This window comes from Dermacentor andersoni, chromosome 4, assembly GCF_023375885.2.
Source record: "Dermacentor andersoni chromosome 4, qqDerAnde1_hic_scaffold, whole genome shotgun sequence".
Taxonomy (NCBI): Eukaryota; Metazoa; Arthropoda; class Arachnida; order Ixodida; family Ixodidae; genus Dermacentor; species Dermacentor andersoni.
In genome coordinates, this window is record NC_092817.1 from 62,275,589 (window position 1) to 62,295,649 (window position 20,061).

Consider the following 20,061-nt stretch of genomic DNA (forward strand, 5'->3'; position numbering starts at 1 on the left):
TAAGAGATCCGATGGGGTGTTATAGATCCCTGGCCACTATCGAAAGAAATGAGGGATAAGGTAGAGACGATTGCAGTAGCTATAAAGACTAAGGAAAGAGTTGTGACTGGCAGAGAAACTACGGTAAAAATGCATTCCTTTTATGTTTGGGGCTTGATGGAAGTACGAACTTCCGCCCTTTACATGGCATGGTAATTTGGAGCTTTAGAAGATTCCGAACAACGAGATGATAACACTACTATCAATGTTTGTAAAAGTTTCGAGGAGAATTCTCTGAGGCAGTGGTGTGAGTTTTACAGAGCCCGGTTTTGAACAGAGCTGCTAGAAGCATGCTTGATTGAGAGAGAGCTATGTAGCTGCAGTTCTATCGACAGAATTTATGTGAAACCTCCATCGTTAACGGTTAGCACTGCGGGACTGTTTGTAACCGTGCAGTAGTCGAGGATTTTTTATGAGTATAATTCGCAGAGAAATCCAGGGTCAAAAACCATCCATCTAGCACGTCACAAACACCGCAACACTTGAAACAGCATAGCTCCTGGTTTCGTTTCGTGCATATATCACCATGTCATTGCTCTCGGAGGTCTTGTTTCTCGTTTTTAACGCGTAGAAAGCCTACTATTTTGTCTCGCTTCTTACTTCCTTCTTGAACTGTTTCACTATTTTCTTAAAAGGCTAAGCCCAATGGATTTACAGTGTATGCTTATACGTCGAAACGCCATTTTCTTTTTTAGCAAGAACAACGAGGGAAACGGACTAACTCAATCTTTTGTTCGTTATGCCTTAAGCTCCACAAATATGACCGAACATGAAGCCAAAGAAAGAATAAGGTAAATGAACTGTTCTCTCAACTGCAACATAAAAATTCTAAGGCAAAGAGAATTTAAAGTGGACGGAACAACTTGCCGCCTGCAGAAGGCGAACCTACATCTTTGAAACTTGCATGGGCAATGGTATACCATTAAACAAGCTGTCCCCCTTCCCCCCTCCCTGCTCTTTCATTTTATCTGTCATTTTCTGCTTGTACGTGTATCAACTCTCGACTCTACTTCTTGGAAGAACAGCTATCTGGATCGTTCTGCTCGTCATCCGTCTCACGCTATCACAACTTACATCATTCCCGCCCCCCCTCCCCCCCCCCACCGTTTTTTCTTCTTTTTGCGCCAGAGTGGTTTCGTTTCCGATTAAGCAAAAATACGTCATCACCTGATGTGTCTCAACACAGGAGAGCACAAATTTATCGAGCCGGCGTATACGGAATTATGCAATGAAACAACAAACGGTTCCTATGTATCCTGAATTCAGATTCATGGCTTCAAGCTTCATATACAGGTTGTCCCACGTAACTTGAGCCAAACATTAGACAGTTTTAGTTACACGTACGTATAGGCTTCACGTACGCAAACGTGAAAAGCCTACGTACCTTACGTGGACGCCATCTGAAACGCTTTTAGCTACACGTACGTGACGCACGCCAAGAGGGACCCCGTAGCTACATCTATCGGGAAATGTGAACACGGCGGTAGCCAATTCAATCCTGTCGCCGTGTTTCGATGCAAGCCGTCTGCGCGCGCGCGGCCCGCTATCGCTTGTTCGTTATCTCGCGGAACTCCCGCGCGAAGCTGTCTACGTACGCAAGAAACGCACGCAAAGAATTGAATCTCACGTACGTCCGTGAGACGCGCGCGCGCCCGCTACGTTGTACGCATGCGCACTGCTCATACGTAGCTCTACGTACGCAAAGCCTCTACGTACGTGTAACTAAAACTGTCTATTAAATACTTAAGGAAGGGAACTGCGCTAAAAAAGACACGGACGAGTAATGACATGGACGGGCGCAAACTCGCGACTGATTTTATTCAGAAGGAACATGAATATATATATACCTAGATTCTTACGCAATCATTGCCTAAGCGCACATGCCAAGAACGTTCTCTCTTTCTTATACAAATTCGTACTAGGGTCGCTTACGCATTCATCACCTGACTTATCAATGTAAAAAGCCTCTGCGAGTTCACGTGCTACCTGGTTATGACTGCGCCTTAAGATTTTGGTTCTAGCCAGCAAAGGCTGGCATGCTTTATCAGGCGTAGCCAAAGGGCATGCGCCGCAATGTAAGGCCAAATTTGACCCTTTTCCGTTAACCATAGAAAGCTTGTGTTCCCTTAGTCGTTCATTTATACAACGGCCCGTCTGGCCAATGTAAACTTTTCCACATGTCAGGGGAATTTCATACACAGCCCCGACCGAACACCTGACAAACTGGGTGGCGTGACGTTTCGTGCAGTCTCGCACGCATTCCTCGCCGGAGACAATCCGGGGGCACAAAGAGGCCAACTTGCGCGGGGCAGAAAATACCACCGGCACACCGTAGCGATTGGCTACATTCTTTAGGTTGTGGGAGACCCTATGAATATAGGGGAGAACCGCCGGTCTGGTCTTCGGTTGACCGCCACCTTCTCGAGGTGTTCTAGGTTTCAAGCCTTGCAGAAGCTTCTCTGCCACAGCAGCCACGACGGAAACGGGAAAACCAGCCTTCTGTAACCTGCCAATCTGATTGTTGAGGCTGTCCTAAAAATGTGTATATACCACGTAGCTGGACAGAGCCAAGGTAATGTTGTTTGCCGCCACTTGTAGATACTCTGATTATTTTTTTCATTCCGCTTAGTTCGGTAATTAGGCCAATTAATTAACCAATTAATTAATTAAAATGTTATATTGAGATGAAAAGTGCCAGTGAGAACAGTGTTGAGCAAGATGAAGAACTCTTGATACATCTTTTTGTTGCTCGATACGTGCTGCATAATAGTGTTTTTGCGATCGTGAAAGCAGCCCGCGAATACACGCAAAGCGCCTCGAGCGGCCTGTCGCGCGGCAATTTTGCGTGTTCTTTGCGGGCTTCTTTCACGCTCGGTAGAAAAAAAAACTTTTATGCAGCACGTATTGAGCAACAGAAAGCTGTATCGGAAGTTTTTATGTTGCTCTACAATTTTCTCATTGACTCTCTTCATCTAATTCGAATATTTGAGAAGTCGATTAAATAATTAAGACTAAACATCTAATTAGGTGGAATGGAAAAAAAAATAATCAGAGCGACGGCAAACGACATTACCTTGGTTCTGTCCAGCTACATGGCATTTGCATATTTTTAATGTTTGACTTAAGTTACGTGGGATACCCAGCATATGAGGAGTCCGCAGGACACGGTACCTGAGCAGGATAGGAGCCTGGTGAAAGAAAGGCGTGCACCCGCATTTCGCACAATGAATGGCGTGATTGCTGCCTGTCTTCAGCTTATTGGTGAGCTCTCGCAGACGGCCATTAAGGCAACGACCCATTTGTACGACGCATGAGCCCCACAGCCTGACGTGGGGATCTCGTACACGACTTCGCCCTTGCAGCGAACGAAGCGCGTGGCATTTTTTTCTTTTCTGCAAGCCTTGTTCTCGGATTGGATGGCGTTCGCTGGATTGCAGTGGGAACCCGTTTTTTATATTCGCCGAGTAGACTACTCGGAGGCCTGCACGCCCTGCCGCCTTTTCACGCTGCGGGAAAGACTGCGCCCATAGGCGATTATCCAACGCCACTTAGGCTATAGTTTACATCACAAGGCCCCTGCGGTGCCTCCTCCATCAGCTTAGTGACGTCACCCCAGTTAGATGGGCTGCGTTATGGGCGATGCGTGGATGCAGTGGGGAGAATCGACCTTGTCACTCTACCCGGCCCATGCGGCAGGGATTTTCGGGAACAGTAGTAAACAGCTGTGAACGCTGTCCTGTGTACTGAGATAGCTCTAGATAAGCTTAGAGGTGAGAGGCCGTCCACCAAGGTTTTTGGCCTTCTTAACTAAAAGGAGGCAAATGTTGCGCTAATGCGCGGTGCCCTCGATGATGACTTGGGTTCCTTGACGTCTTGATCACGGGAACTATCCGCAAGACGTCATGCATCACGTTTTGAGTGCAGCTGCAAGAATTCTACTGAGCAACCTGTGCGAGATAGCAAATGGGGAATTGCTCGTACCAAAAGGAAAGATTAAGCTCCAGACTGTTAGTAGCTAGTGTGTAGCTGGTTGCAGTAATGTAACGACCTGGGCCAACATCTGTTGTATTTTACGGCGTCACGTAATTTTGTGTGCCAAGAGTGTGCGCGACAAGTAGCTTTTGCCTTTCTGCTCTTCTGTTTGCCCTAAGCATTTCATATGTTAACCTCCATCGTACCTACAATGGCCTGTGCCATACCATGCGCTTCTTGCTTGTCTTATATTTGCACCCCTTTCGAACATTGACTTTTTTTCAATTACCGTGCACGTGATTTTATGCATGTATATTCTCTGTTCACAGTACACTCAGACAATGTATCGGTGCTTGCCGAAGTGCAAAGTATTCTTTAAAAAAAGGCACGTTGGTTATTTAGTTCATGTGTGTGCCTTCGCCAGTCTATTGCATTATTCCTGGAGTGTTTTTTTTTTCTCTGTTGCCGCATTTCTTGTGCATTTCTCGCGTGCTGAAATAAATTAATTGCTTGAAAGCTCAGGTTGTAGAGATTCATTCGGGTGCTACTCTCTCATAAATAGTGTTTCAAAAATGGCTATCGTTCCCGCAGCTCTAAGCCGAATAAATAAAATCGTACTAAGTTGATTGAGCGTACTTTGAAGTACTTTAACTCGTTTCTTCCACTGCGATGTTTTGGGTATCTCTAAATCGCTCGTTAAATACAGCTTTTCATAGCATCAGAATAAATCAATTTTCTTGCGTGGGGTTTGACGGTACACACCTAGCTGCGGGACGCAATGGCTGTCCTGGAGCGAAATATGTTTTTTATGCGTTGCAGGAGAAAAACAATTGCAGCCGATAGCGCTCTCAGCCTTAGGTTCCCTAGCGTTCGGTTGTGGAAAAGATCAAGGCGTGGGCGGACTGACCTCCGACGCCCATCGGACCGGCGTGACGTCACCACGGCGTGCGGGGATCTTGAATATTGTTTATGTGGTGTTGGATTCTCGCGACCTTCGCCTTGTCCACTTCCGGCCAAAGCTTGTTGCTTTGGACTCGGACTTTAGGTAAAATGACTTCTGCCAGTCCGGACAAGAAGCGCTCTGGGAACCCTGCAGTCATTAGTCGTTGAACTTGCATGGGGACGCTTCTCGCTGTTTGATGATGGCAGGAACGACCCAGGGTGTCCCCAAGGCACTTAGTGCTATACCACTTTACGAGCTTCGAGTGATGTGAAGTGAAGGAAACAGATTCTTTGAGAGTGGGGCATAGGACCAGCAGGCGTGCGGCAGTCTAGGGGTAGCGTTAGGTCAGGGAAACGTTGTTGACAGTCTTCAGGCGGCTCCCTGATGAGGTAAAGTTCAGGGAATCTGAAAGCTTGTCCGAAATTCACGACAAATCTGGGCAATCCTTTCGCTGACTTTATCGGGATTGGCGTGGAACAGAGCAATATAGTCGCCTAGAAAACGAAAAATACTGACTTTGCCTGCAGACCCACGGGGCTCCTGTAGGTGCCTGTCGTGGCGCGATAAAAGATGGTCACCTAAGAGCGGGGCGATGCACAAACCGATGCACACTCCTTCTTTCCTGTTCTGCCTGCTCTTTTTTTCCCAGTGTTCCTCGTGCTTTGCTTTCGCGATGGAGCAGTACCGACAAGCTCACGGTGAGACTCGCCTAAAATATTTTGTAATATAGCACTTTTAAGGCGCACCTACTGTCGCGCGAGAACTTTGTGGCGTCTGGTTTACACACGCTTGTGCGGGTGGCACTGTGTCGCTTTTCTTCAGTGCTCAATATTTTCTTGCGTTCTGGTACGTTCTCTAGAGATGCACACGTATTCCATGGGTAACAATGCACATTTCAATGTCATGTGCCTGCTATGCGTATACTGAACTGCACTACTGTATAACATACCGTATTATACTGCTACACTATACCAACAAACCCATTTGTGGCACTACTTTCATTGTTCTTAATGGCACTAAGTGGCTGCAGCTTCTGCCGGTGGCTAGTTTTGCTCAGAAATAGTCTTATTTCTTTTAGGAGGTGTGTCTCATCGCCCCCCCCCCCCCCTACCCCCACCTTCACCTTCCTTAGTTGGCGCTCTTCATCACGTGAAATTTGGTGGCCTGAGCGTGGACGGCGCACATCAAACCACCATCCTTCTCGGCTATCTCCCCCCCCCCCCCCCCCGTACGCTTTCTCTCGCACCCACAGGAAATTGCGCAGAGGTCACGATCTCATTGAACTGGGACTTTTTCAAAGAACCTCATGCCGGGGCGTCGACGGCGATGAACACGACGACAACTCGCCTTGAGTGTCTGTATAAATAAACAAAGATATATGCTTGGTGCTATGTCAGCAAATTATTGAAAAAAGAAGAAATTGGAAGTACCTCTAGTTGACGCCCATCTACCTCAGCCAGTTGGAGGTTAGAATGGGGTGCATGACGCATCTATTTATTCTGAGGCCCGCAGCGTCTGAAACGACCATGTCTGCACTTTCGACTAGAGGCGCTGCGCTTAACGATAGCATCTCAGAACGCAAGGTGCCATGTGGGAAGAATGTGAGAATGCTCTCTTTACCACTGGTACCACTGCACGGTGGTACCGCCGCCAGGCAATACTACTGCACGATGGTACCACCGCTACCGATACCACTGGGAGCGCCGATAACACCAATACCATTTGTATCACCACCGGTACCGGTATACTACCAGTGCCAAGGAGGAGGAAAAGGAAGGAAGGAAATGTAGGGAGGTGAACCAGACGCACGCCCGGTTTGCACTAGTACCAATATTACTAGTACATGCGATGATCTCGAAAGGTCCTACTTTTGCCTCCGGTCTGGGGGCTACGCTGGCACACTATCACACTCTAATGTGTCATCGCTTGAACAATGGATTTAACCCCCTGACACCAGCCAATGCAGCTCTGGTCCTGTAGTTGCTGCGGAATTTCGCTTGTGAAGCAGGAATCATCGCAAGGATAGAACATTACCCCTTTTATTACGAAGTATTATTTTCCGGGTGCAGCCAGATTTTTGCAAGCGGGTGGGCGGGCGCAGTTTCATGGTTTTGGTGGGCTGATCTCGGTAATAGTGTAGCATATCCGCCGTTACGAAGGGCTGATCCTGTTGATTGTCCAGGCGAAAATTATATGCCACAGGGGCGATTTGGTATGTGCACTGGGGCCACTAGGCATGTGCTAATGGGTTTTAATTAGTTTGCCTTCAATGTTATATATCCCGGCATCATAAAAGTCTGTCTTACTTACTACAAATATAGATACTATAGCGTATAATTTCTGCATAACCATTCGCTACACGACAGTTACACATTATTCATGCGACCGTTCTAAACAAATAGTGGATGCTTCACAGTACGTTGACATCAACTACAGTTGAGTCTGCTAAATTACAGCGAGGCTCTTAGCGCCCGTTCCTGCGCTGAGCGTCGGCCTCGGCGTAGGATAAAAAAAGAGACCGAACGCGGAAAACAGAAGAGGATGAAAGACGCCGAGAGCAAAGAGAATGCGAAGAGGAAAGCGGAGGAGGAGGTTAAAGCGGAAGCACGAGGAGAAAAGCGGAGGAGGATATTATGGCAAATGGGCGAGGAGAAAAGCAGAGTGCCGCACGAGACATCCTCCACGGAGGCGACCCGAACGAGATGGCGCCATAGTAACGTGCGCCATCACCCGGTTGCCGATGACGTCATTACTAAGGCATGCTGCGAGCGCGTCCACCTACACCATATATAGAAACAAAGCGCCGGAGTTGGTTTCGGACCCACTGCGCATATGCTACTTCGCTTGCGCCGCCGCTAGCGAACGCACTCCGTGCGAGCCAGGCGTTCCCGTGCTCAGGCTTCCTTTTTGAACAATGAGCGACGCAACTGTTGGAAGTGCTTCGCCTGCCGCTGCTGCTAAACGAGCTGTCCGAGCAGAAGCACAGCGCCGCCACCGAGAGATTAAATTAATCTGCATGGTAGATTAAAATTACATAATTTTAATCTGCTATGCAGATTAAAATTATTTGCTTCAATATACCGCGAATTCAAAACACCTGAACAGCTGCCCTCGAATTTCGCATTAGGGAGTACCGTAACCGTCGGCGAATTTAATTTTTTACCATTACTCCTTTCCCTAACATCGACGAGCATGCCATAATCTTGCATACAAAAGTTTTTCTTTCTACTCAATTCCATTTTTTTGCTTCGCAGCCCCGAAGGTTCAAGCTGACATTCAACGAACTACAATTTGCTTTCTTGTAGAACCGAACTGCGAGAACCGCTGAGAACCGTCTGCAAGGTTTAAAGCGTGAGTTAGAAACGCACTCGGCAGGCGTTGGTTAAATAAAAGCTCTCTAGAACACGTACATATAACAATTCGGGAACTTCTTTGAAAGAAGAAAGAAGTGCGACTCGCATTATTGCGTATAGACTGCTGCTCGCAGTGTTTGACATCCTTCGAAAGAAAACCGAAACACCTTCCAAGCCCCTTTCACCATCAGCTGCTCGTCTAATATGGGAGACTCGAGGTGAAACTTTTCTGGCAGCGTCAGCTTCGCTTATTGAGGCACAGCTGCGTCGAGATTCCTGCCTGCAGTCATGGAAAGTTCTAGGTTCATACAAGGAGCAAAGTTTTCTTTGTTATTTTTAAAATATTTATTTCGCTCGTGTGGGCTACAAACACGCCACGAGTGCATATGATTCGAGGCGAATATGATTTTCTTTGACGGTGTTCCCTTCCTCCAGTCCTTAAAACTCGCCTGACGTTTAAAGCCTTTGCAAGCAAGAAAACTGAGCAATAGCAACCAAATGTGACGGGTGAACTTGGGCGGCAGTAAGTATTCCGTCTATCGTGAAACAATTTCAAAGCAGGCGCTGATGGGAGAACGAAGAGTTGTAGGTGAACAATTCTTTCCATAAACGGATAAATTGAAAAGCACGAAAAATAAGTGAGCGCACAGGAACATGCAGTACACAAAGGTGGTGATTTAGACAATTGGGTATCCCCTGATGTTTCCTTGAAGAAAACAAGATAAATATGAAGAAACAGGTGACCATGGGGGCGCTTAACTTGCCGCTGCTTCTTAACTGACACCTTTGAATTGCCTTTACAAGAAGTGAACAAAACAACATCTCACAACAGCTTATTCTGTAGACGCCGACAGAACAAGAAACGTCAATTCTTTTCATGATCTATTTATAGACCGCTATATTACGCCCATCTATCCAACACATATGATGTTATAGAACGTTACCATAATCAACTGATGCGCAAAATAACAGAAGGTGAAGCAATTGCAAGATTTGAAGACTTGTTTGCAAGCTAACTATCTATAGCTTCAACATGCGAAAATTGACCTTTCTTAGTCTGCCGGCAAGTGTTAGAAAGAGCTGTGTGTTTGTTTTTGCTTCTTCACTTTGTAGAAAAGCAATTAACAGACGTAAATTAATAGGCAGCTTGAAGTTAATCGCTCCTATGTCTGCTGCTTCTTCTTGTTTGTCTTGTTTCCTCCGCTCATACTGAGTTGCGCTAATTCAAGAGAACATTCAGTAGATTACGTGCAGAAAAGGGCATGCAATAAGGCAAACATAAGTTCAGCGGAAATTTAGCGGTAAATGCGAAAGAAACACCTCAGCATTACGACGCACCACTTTGAGGGCCCGGATCCATGATTTAAACAGCGTTCACCACATTGCAAAGCTTTGTTCAGGAGCTAAGTCGACACACGCCGTGCCTCTTCGAGGAGTGAAGTGTGCAACGGACGGCGGTCTGAAGCGGACCACCATCAGTTGCACTCTCTCTCTATCTCTCTCTCGCTATATATATATATATATATATATATATATATATATATATATATATATATATATATATATATATATGTGACGGCAAACAACGTGAGCTTGGTTCCGTCCAACTACGTGGCATTCACATATATTTAATGTTTGGCTAAAGTCACGTGGGACATCCTGTATATATACATACATGCACATAACGACATACTCTTCTAAGCTCTCCCATCCCCTCTCTACCTCTACCATGTGACCAGCTGCCCTGATTTCAGACCATGCACGTTTTTCTACTACGATTCTCTTAATTCTAATGCATTAATGCACAGGTATACAAGCGGCTTGACAGCAGCATTCTTCTGTACGGCAACGGAAACATTTGTACTATCTGGAACCAGAAAGAGGTTTGCGCTTCTCTATGAGTAAATTTATTGCACGCCTTATGGCAAGGGGACAAACTAACCGCGTACCCTCGTGACGTATACGGTGGGAATGTTGTCACGTAGGCGAAGAGATGTTCTACAGCTTTGTAGAAGCTAATGTATTCCTGATACTCTACTTGTAATTAATTGCTCATTCTGTTTATTCGTTTTCAAAATTAACTATGAAGTCATTTCGCATACATCCATCTTGGAAATGAAATACGTACGCCCCATGCGAAATTCTCTGCATATGGCTTAATGATGTTCTTACTGCCAGCTCTTGTGGAAGTATGCACCAATTGAATCCAGACCGGGGTGTCGTCCAAGACGACAAGAACCACCCTTGAAGTTTGTTTTGAACACTATGGAGATGATTTGGAAATCAAAAATACAGCATTGACATGCCAACCCCCCCCCCCATTGTGTTACATTAGCTTTGTGTTAAGACAAAGAAAAAAAAACAGTTTTTATTACAGGAAGCACGAAGAGGTGGTTACTTTGTCCATGTACGTGATGATGTTTTAGCATCCAATCGTGGTAAAAAAAAATATTTTTCCGGTTCGTAACATACCAGTCGGTAACAAGATTTCAAAAAACGATTATGCACTTCAGCTCTTTTCGGTTTTCAGGAAGATATAACGCGTACAATATCAATGTAAAGAAAAGTGGCTTGGTCTACATTAGATTGGTTTCATTTCCCATATTACATATGTGGACGCAATGCATTTCGTTTCAGAAACATCGGTTCGCGACGCCGGCTGGTTTGGAATGTCGGAGCCAACGCTGTCTGCGAAGACATAGCGCAGAGCGCAGCCGCACAGGTACCGTCGCGTAGCATTCCGACATGGGAGGCTCCAGCTGCGGCCAGCGTGGACTGGGTGGTGTGCCGCTCCCGGGAACGGTGGCGAGCTGGACCAACGGATCGACCGAGGCCGTCGTGTTCCCGGACGCCGTGGACTGGGACGCGTCCTTGGTGCGGCGCGTGGTCCCTCTGTCAGTCATCATGTTCTTCACGATCGCGGGAAACGCCGCTATCGTGGCCGTGCTAGCTCGACCACGCGCAGCCAAGCGGGCCTCACGCGTCAACCTCTTCATTCTACACCTGGCCATCGGAGACCTGGCCGTCGGTCTCTTCACGCAGTCGTCCGAAATGCTCTTCGAGGTAAGCGAGCTGTACTTACGAAACACGAGTTTCGAATAAATATTGCCGTGAGCGCCGTGAGCCGTGTTTGGTATGAGAAACATGAAGCATGGTCACTGTGGCATTGTTCTGGCCAAGCAGCATATCTGCACATGGAACGTTGAAAGTGAGGCGATGCCTTCATTCATAATGTCCTGTCACCGCTGAAAACTAAGTGTTGCGGGTAAGCAAACAATTCTTTAACCGAGATTAGGTACTGAAAAGGAAAGTATAAAAACGGCTAAAATGCTCACACGGTTCCCTTTGCGCTAAGTGCGCTTGCGCAGCCGCTTATCTTATTTGGAAGTGGATGCAGGTTAAGATAACGTGCTAGAAAATTTGTTCAGAAATGTAATACATAAGTACAAGTATAATACCTTATCATGTGTCCCACGAACGTTTGAACATATGTGATAGGCGCCTGTCTCACATCGGTTGGCTACTGAACGATCATTACGCCAACTGGCCGTACGTGGTGAAAAACCGAATACCATGCACGATGTCCCTTTCTTTTATGTCAAAATATAAAGGCACAAGCAGGAGTAACCTTTCCACGCCAGTGAAGTAGGTAACTCGGCCGTGCTCGTGCTGGAAGACATGGTACGCCTGTTCGTGCTATGCTAAAAACGTCTTCCCGGTCGTTCTCCCATGCAATAAACGGGCAAAATTACAGTTTTTATTCATCGCTTATTTTTTTCTTCACGTGCGAGCCGTATTGTTGGGAACACGCCTGACTCAAGCAACCGACTGCAGGTGAATCGAGCGCCCGTGTTTATCTGTCATTCGCAGATCTCAGGAGGCTGGGTGCTGGGAGGCCCCGCTTGCAAGGCGGTCGTGTACGTACAGATGGTGACCCTGGCCTCGACCACGTTCATCCTGGCCTCGATGAGCTATGACCGGTACGCGGCCATCTGCAGACCTCTCGAGTCACGCTCGGGTCTGCGCCGCGCCAAGGCCATGGTGGCTGTCTCTTGGGCAATGGCCTTCCTGCTTGCCCTGCCGCAGCTGTTCATTTTCGTACAGGTATGTCTGCGCTCGCTTTGGCAGTATAATATGTTGCGTATAAAAGTAAATCAGGTATATGTGACTTTCCGGGGCTAAACTGCTGACTCGCACACTACATGTGAATTTCTCGTAGAAGTATTACATTGAGATGCGCTTTTTCATATATTATATATATACAGTGGATGTAATATTTGCCTACTTCGTGAGGATTAAACAAGATTTCACTCTAATGTGCGGTGATTCCGTACGAAAAGCGCAGATTTGCTAAGCAACGAAATGGAGGCGCAAACAGTAAACATTGAGATAAAGACATGAGCGCCGTGCGGCGCCAGGAACTTTCAAGCGCATATTCGTGCTTGCTGTGAGTATCTATGAGTATCGCAATGAGAAAGAAGCGCCACTTACAGCAGAATGCAAACAAAGTAGTGTGGCAGCTGTAGAAGTTGTGTTCTATCATAGCCCCGTATGTTTTTCTTGTGCCTGCTGGATCACTAAAAACTGCCGTTGTCTATGGAGGTACCACGTACGTAGGGTAAGAGACATGATGTTTAGGGCAGAGTGAGGACAGTCCTTGGGATTGCCCTATCACGTACCATTGGCAGCAGAGGGCGAAAGCTCACTGTGCTCTAGAAACAATATTGTTTGCGAGTGTACCAATACGGACACCCGCGTTTGTACCAGGAGCCGACGTAGCAGATGAACTCGTTTTGAAAGGGAGCTATAACCAAAAAAATTCGCACCACACCATTCGCTCCACTCTTAATGATGCTCATGCTTGCTTATATCATCGGCAAACACCAAAAATGTCAAAGTTTTGCTCCAGACAACCCTATGCAAGTGGCGACACCACTGTATTGGGAAAGATGGCCGTTTCCCATTGCTTCGCCGATGATCCGACAGGCACAGAATATACAGGAGGCTATGGCATTGTAGTATACGGATTGCAGCAAGGGGGAACCTAGTTCATGTCACGTCCGCGTACGGCGCAGGTGCAGACAGGCGTCACGACGTCAGGTCGTGCACACTTCGAGTGCCTCAGCGTCGGCTACACCCGTCATTGGCAGAGACAACTCTATTTCTCCTGGCTCACCCTGTACATACTGGTGGCTCCGGGCATTCTCATCTCGGCCTGCTACCTTCGTCTTTTGCGTGCCGTGTGGGCGGCATCAGGCTCGGACGGCTCCAGCTGCCTCGTCACCACGAGCAGGTCGTCCCAGAGGAGCAAGGGAAGTGACAAGGCCAACGGGAAGTCGTCTCCTCCGACGCTTCGTCGATGCGCTCAAGGACATCCGCTTCTGCCTAGAGCACGGGCGAAGACGCTTAAGCTCACGGTACGACGCAGTTGCTTCAAGATTTAGTTACTTCCAAACAAGGCTGCGATTGTTCATACTGAGATTTTCGCTGTATTTTAAATATCGTATTCGCCTTAAGTGACACATACTTAAAGCAGTTTCTTGCAGCCGCCGCTCTACCTCCGAATGTAGCTTGTAAAGGAAGCGAACTTTGGTCATTCACTGCAGCCTCATTTAATCTTTGAGCCACCTTGCACTAGGTAGAGATACAGGTGCTTTGAAGGTAACATCGTGCTTTTAGAAAAGCCAACACCTTTTGCTCATACAAAGAATCAAAGAAAGAAACAAAAAGAAAACATTAGCCTTGCTCACTTTTTTCGCCAAGAGTAGATAAAAGAACGTTCTTTTTTTCCTTTTTTTTGTTCCTCAGGGCGCATGCCATTTTCAAAGTCAAAGTATTTTATTTAGGCATCAGAACGGTTGCCTAGGAGGCAGAGATAAAGATAATTAATGCCTGACAGAGTGTCAGTCCCCTTCTCCTCACTACGGGGAAAGTGGCTGGGAAGCAGTGGCTTTCATAAGCACAGGTATCTTGCGTTGTATATGTTACATTAGATTTAGCGTATTGTATACCACAGTCATTCGGCACCCACATGCAGAATTTTACGGCTTGGTTACGCAACTCGCTAAGTGTCTACACACTATCATAAATAAATTATCTTCTTAACGACAGTACGTCACGCTTCTCAGGGGTATTATTGAGCAGCTATTCGACAAACAAAAAGGCACAATCAAGCATTCCCGCTCGAAGTTTCCAATAATCGATGGCAATGCATAAACGGCGGATTAGAGGTCTTGAGGTAAACGTTGCCCCTGAGGTTGCGCAGTCTATTAAATATCTGTGATGAAAAATTCTCGTGCGAGGAAGTAACATCGAAAGTGAAGATCGTTCGGCAAACTGCTGTATTTTGAAATTCTGAGACAAACTTAAGCGCAATAAAAGACGACAGATGTGCAGATTTGTGAAAGGAAGAAAAAGCGAAGACAAACTTTTAGAGGTAATCATTCCAATCCGTCAAGCAACATCGTCTGCAGTCCGTAAAGGTTTTCATGTGTCAAAAGATTGCACAAGGGATGCAGCATGGATAAAACAAGACTCGTTTACTCACGCTAAAGCATGTCGCACTTATTTTTCTTATCTGACGAGCTCCTGGGTTGTCTGCCCTGCATTTGTGATGTAGTACAGCCCTCAGAAAACTTCTTTCTGAGGGTTCTGTAGCTCCTGGACGGGTTTTGTCGGAGGAGCAGCTAGTACGATAAGGAATTCTTGCTGTCCTTGTAATTTCTAAGCATGCACTATTGTTCGGGTGGCGTCTCATAATTCATAGCGTCGCGTAGCTCAATCTTATCGGTTTGCCTGCGGTACCGGCAGGAAGCCCTATATTATGAGCTAGGCAGCCTTGCTTTAAGGCGGTGCTTTATAGCTTTCAAGGCACGGCCAGTCACCGCTGCGGTGGTCACCACTCCTTGGCTGGCTCATTCAGTAAGGAAGGGGGCAGAACTCGAAACAGCGGCGCATATGCTAGAAGGCTCGACAAAGAGGCTGTGCTCAGGGCTGTAAGCTATAGCACCGATAAGAACCTTGCGTTAAAGCATTGTTTAATGACAGCAGCGCCAGAAAATTCATCCTAGTGAGCGGTGAAAGGAACACAATGCCCATTCACCATGATACGGGCGATCGCTCATCAGGAGGCAATAGCGTCCGAGATCTAAAAACATCGTAAAGCCCATTCTCCGCATGAGCGGGGAGATCTCTCAATCGAAATCGTGAAGCGCGAACGTTCAAAAGCTTCAGCTCGGCAAAACTTAGTCGGCTCAGTGCTTTCCTTTAATAATGAGCGGTCAAACATAAGTCGTTGCCGTTTTAAATGCCATTTGATTTCCTTCGCATTCCTAGAGGCCGGTGTGAACGGCGCTGCGTTGATAAATCAGAATGGGATAGCGCCCGCGGCGGCCGGTGCAAATGTTAAGCTCAACTGAAAAAGAAAAGCAGGAAAAAGAAAGGACAAGCTCCACTGCACTGTCTGGTCTGGCCGACTGGTTTGGCTAATAAGGCGTTAGTAACCATGCTTAACCCGAGGCTTTTCTTATACACGTTAACGTAGAAACTGAATATGAAACCTCGCTCAAACTATTATTTTACATCATAAACAAATGACAGTGTTACCTAGAACGAAAAGGGATAGGATACGTAAGATCTGCAGCGAACTCTATAAGGACTCCATCACAACTTGATGTTTTGTACTCGAAATGAAAGCATGCCCCAAGTGCAGCATTTTCCCATCACATTGCTTTTCCTAATTGGCCGCCTAAAATATCAGGGAAGCAGTGGCTTTTATAAGCACAAATATCTTGCGCTATATTTGTTACGTTAGATTTAGCTTATTGTATGTGACAGTCACTCGGCACCCTCTTAATGTAAAAGAAACAACAGATACCATGTAGCAGGAGAGCGTCCAAAGCGTTCGCGTGTGTGCCGGAGTATACAAGTATATCTTGGTGGCCGCAATAAACGGTCATTTGCTAGTCAGCGCTACGTCCTGAGTTCTTTAGTTGTCTCCAGCTTGCGCTGTTTCTTCACGGTAACGAAAATTCGGCAGGGACACTTAAGACTGCTCACGTGCGGGAATGCGAAAGCATTGTCGTCGCTTTCGTGACATGTTTTCACTTACGTATTCATCTGCATGTCGTCGCGCGCATTGTAAACTTGCACGGCGTTTCTTTCGAGACATGATGGCAGTGGTACGCTTCATTTCATACACTCATGATTTAGCGTCGAAAGCGGCGCCTACTATATGGTTACGAGGAACAAAGCGGTGCCATTTCGTATTGAAGGATCGTTAGCACGTAATAGAAAACGAAGACGACGGTGACCAGCACACCTTCAAAAGTGGTGCGTGAGGTTTTGCATATAGGGAAGAGACGATGCCGGGTTATGTAAGGCACTGAGAAATTTGACGTCAATCCCAGTATTTTTTACGTGTTTTTAGCCTTTGCGCCGTCAGCCATGTTTGGTACCACGTTTTGGTCACGCCGCTGCCGGATTTTCCCAGAAATGGGGCATATAATACTTTCGCATTAAAACATGGCTGCTTATGTGTACCGCTTGCCATAGCGTTTATCCTTGGAGTAGTCTATAGTTCTGACTAGACGCTTCATGAGCAGGTATAAGCTCGGTACATTCACAAGATTCTATAATTCTGCTGCGTTCTTTACGCCGACATCCTTCTCTTTCCATATCGCAGGTTTGCATCATAGCAAGCTTCATGCTCTGCTGGATACCGTACTTCACTGTGCATAACGTACGCATCCACAGCCACTACTGCATCAAGGTGCCACGGGCCGCCATCGTCTTCGCCGAGACGGTGGCCCTGCTCAACAGTGCCGTGAACCCGGTGTTCTACGGGCTCTTCAACGTGCACATACGCCGCGGCATCTGCGACATCCTGCCGTGCATCCGCGGACACCGTCGTGGTCGGCGGTGCAGCGCTCGCGATTCGACGATGCGCCAGCGCACCGGCGTGCTCACCACGACGTCCTACGCACCAGATGCCGGCTCGGTGAACAGCCCCGCATTAAGCAGCAGGGGACGATCGCTCTGCCACCAAAGCGGGCGCGCTTGTGGCGACGTCACGACGATACCCCTGGTTGCTATCAACGGGAGCGCTGTGATGGCATCTGTTGTGTAATCGCGTTCGCGCATAGCCTTTGGAGGTGAATGTCTGGTGGTTACGCAGGAAGAGCAGGGTTTCAAAGTTTCCGATGGGCGTTTTGCTAGCGCGTGTCTGCATTCACCCCCATCGTCAATAGACTGAAAGAGCCGAAGGTATATAATATTTTCAGATGAGAAAGTTCCCCAGTCGGGGAAACCTGTAGTACAGCAACGGTGATTCCCTGATTCGACAGTTGCGCTCAAGCGGAACATTCTGGCTTCCCGTGATATTTGATGATTGCCCTTGTACGCTCCTGATTTCACTCGTCTGGTGTAAACGTCTATGAGTGTCTATGTTCTGACGGAGCCCTCTCCAGGTGACTGCTGAACATGTTTGCGTCTTTCAACTCAACTGATATGTTAATGACTGAAACGGCGCAACTATATGTCATCGATGTTCAGTGAGGTGAGCACGCGTCGCGATGTTGTCGCTATGGCACCGTTAATGCCTGTGATCAACTGGAACAACGTGTAAAAATAAAGAGTGACGAAGTTTTCAAGCATGCGTTGTGTGCATATGCTGCTTTTGTTTTGTTTGTTCGTCTTTTCTCTGCGGGTATCACTTACAAAAAGAAAAAAGAAGATCTTCACACCTGCTCATGTGGTCCTGTGCCATTACGACGTGCAGAAAGCAAGCGTCCCGAACGCTTAGAGCTTGCAAACCTTCCTTTGAGCACTGACATAGTGTTGATATAATTTTAGATTGCCTCCCAATGTGGAAGACCTTAAACAGGCACCTGCTCAAGAAGTTAATCCATATGCTTGTGTAGTATTATTAACGCCGTCTTAATGGGTGTCATCTATCAAAACCACAGCCAAATGCCTCTTCGATATGTTTTACTAGGATTCAACTTGAATCATTTGTCTACCCCTTTGAAGCCCCAGACGCGTTTTAAAATATCTCTGTTAGAAAAACGACCTTCACGAAAGCTTAAATGTGCAGTTAGTGCTATAATAGAAGGGGTCATAGAAAACCTCGTTAGTCTACTCTGCCAATCAGCTGTTTTCTTCATTGGGATAGCAATTATATGGACACTCAAGGCGCATTTCTGCCGTCGTTGTCGGTGTCGCAATGATGTTCCGCATAAAGTCCAAGGGTGTTAACATCTCCCCGCGCGCCATATGTTGTATGTGCGCGTGAAAGCATGCGAGGGTGAGCCGACAATGGCGGCTCAATCTGGCGCGCGCAAGCGAAGAAAGAGCGGTAGGAACCGCTCTCTTCCGTCACCCGCAAGGCACCGGCGAAAGGGGAAAGGAGGGAGGGGATTTTCTGCTCTGGCGTATGGTACGGTCATGCGGGCCCTCTTTTGAAAACGATCTGCGATGCGAACAGGGTGTAGGCGTCTAGGCGCACAAAAGGCCGATAGCTTCTTGTGTGCTGTGCTCCCGCAGCTTACTTCGTGTAGAAGCGAGAGGCAGTACAAAAGACAATTCGTTCGTTCCCGCTACCGCGTTTCCTCACTCCAGCGCTTTCGCAGCGAATTTACATGGTCATAGAGGGAGATGTACTCGTGTTTTCTCTTGCGCGCGTGAGACCATGCTTGTTAATTTAGTTAGCAAGCGAACGTTTGCAAGTTTTTACTGCCGATAAAGCTATTATCCTTAACTCGTATTACTATTTACTAATTTGCTATTGGAATTGGTGCTCCGCCTTTCGGGCGAAACTGCGGCTTTTATTTTACACTTTGGAGACTTCTTTTGAAGGCAACTCATTAGGAACGCTCATGAACATTCGAAATCAATGTTCTAGCGTATCCTGAGTGTCGCGCTGACATCGGGTTTGAATAATTACGTACACTTACTCCTCTATTCTACAGCAACAGTTATTAAGGTTGTCGGCTAAAGAAGAATGAAATATCATCTGTCCTGATTAAGCAGACTAGTATCGTTGCTGGCTATAAGAACGTTTGCCGAAATGTTCCTTGCCTAGCATGATTATTACCTTTTTTTTTTTTTGCAAGCGGTTCTTTCATACGGGGTCGCCTTACAACGATGGCTGTCGCCATAAATACAATTTTTGTCAACGCGTTCGAAGCGACATTACGTGATAGGAACTTTCATTAGACAGCTATAAACTGCCTTTATGCGATGGATAGCTAGATATTGAGAGAGACTAGGCTTCTCACTTCTGAGTTTCGGAGAGATCGTCTGAAGAGGCCTTGCTATAAGCTCCGTTGACAAATTTCCGGTCTCGTGGAGTTATTTAAAGATGATGAAAACTGTATAAGGTGAGGTCGCCTGTAACTAGATCTAGTTAATAATAAATCTGCGCAAAAGTTGTGACTTGCCAAGAGACGCGACACGAATAGTTTAGTTCCCACCGGAACTCATGTTTCTGTATCTGCGCATCTTAACGCTGTGTTCTTACACACCCGTATGTCAATAAACGAAGAGGTGTATCTTTCATAGAGCGGAAACCCGGGCCCTACAACGTAAGACTATTCCAATCTCTTGACGTCAAATTTAAGCAACCACCATCGCAACCGTCGGGCGGTGACTAGCAGCGTTGTCTTTATAGCCCAATCGAACACTCTGCTCGCTTATAGGGCGTTCCCTTTATTTGCTTTCAAAATGAATAAAATTGTCTACATTGAGCGGTTTTTC

The 20,061-nt window shown here is 46.8% G+C and overlaps 1 protein-coding gene across 1 annotated transcript in view; it reads left to right on the top strand.

Annotated features, from left to right (window-relative positions):
• The window catches only part of LOC126536208 (oxytocin receptor-like), a 69,947-nt gene extending 51,990 nt beyond the window's left edge, over positions 1–17,957 (top strand). The window contains exons 2-5 of the mRNA XM_050183094.3: positions 10,945–11,370; positions 12,178–12,411; positions 13,383–13,724; positions 16,991–17,957. Of these exons, the coding sequence (XP_050039051.1) occupies positions 11,053–11,370; positions 12,178–12,411; positions 13,383–13,724; positions 16,991–17,434 (1,338 nt within the window). The 5' untranslated portion in view covers positions 10,945–11,052 and the 3' untranslated portion in view covers positions 17,435–17,957. The remainder of the gene's footprint in view (positions 1–10,944; positions 11,371–12,177; positions 12,412–13,382; positions 13,725–16,990) is intronic.
• Positions 17,958–20,061: the final 2,104 nt, after the last annotated feature.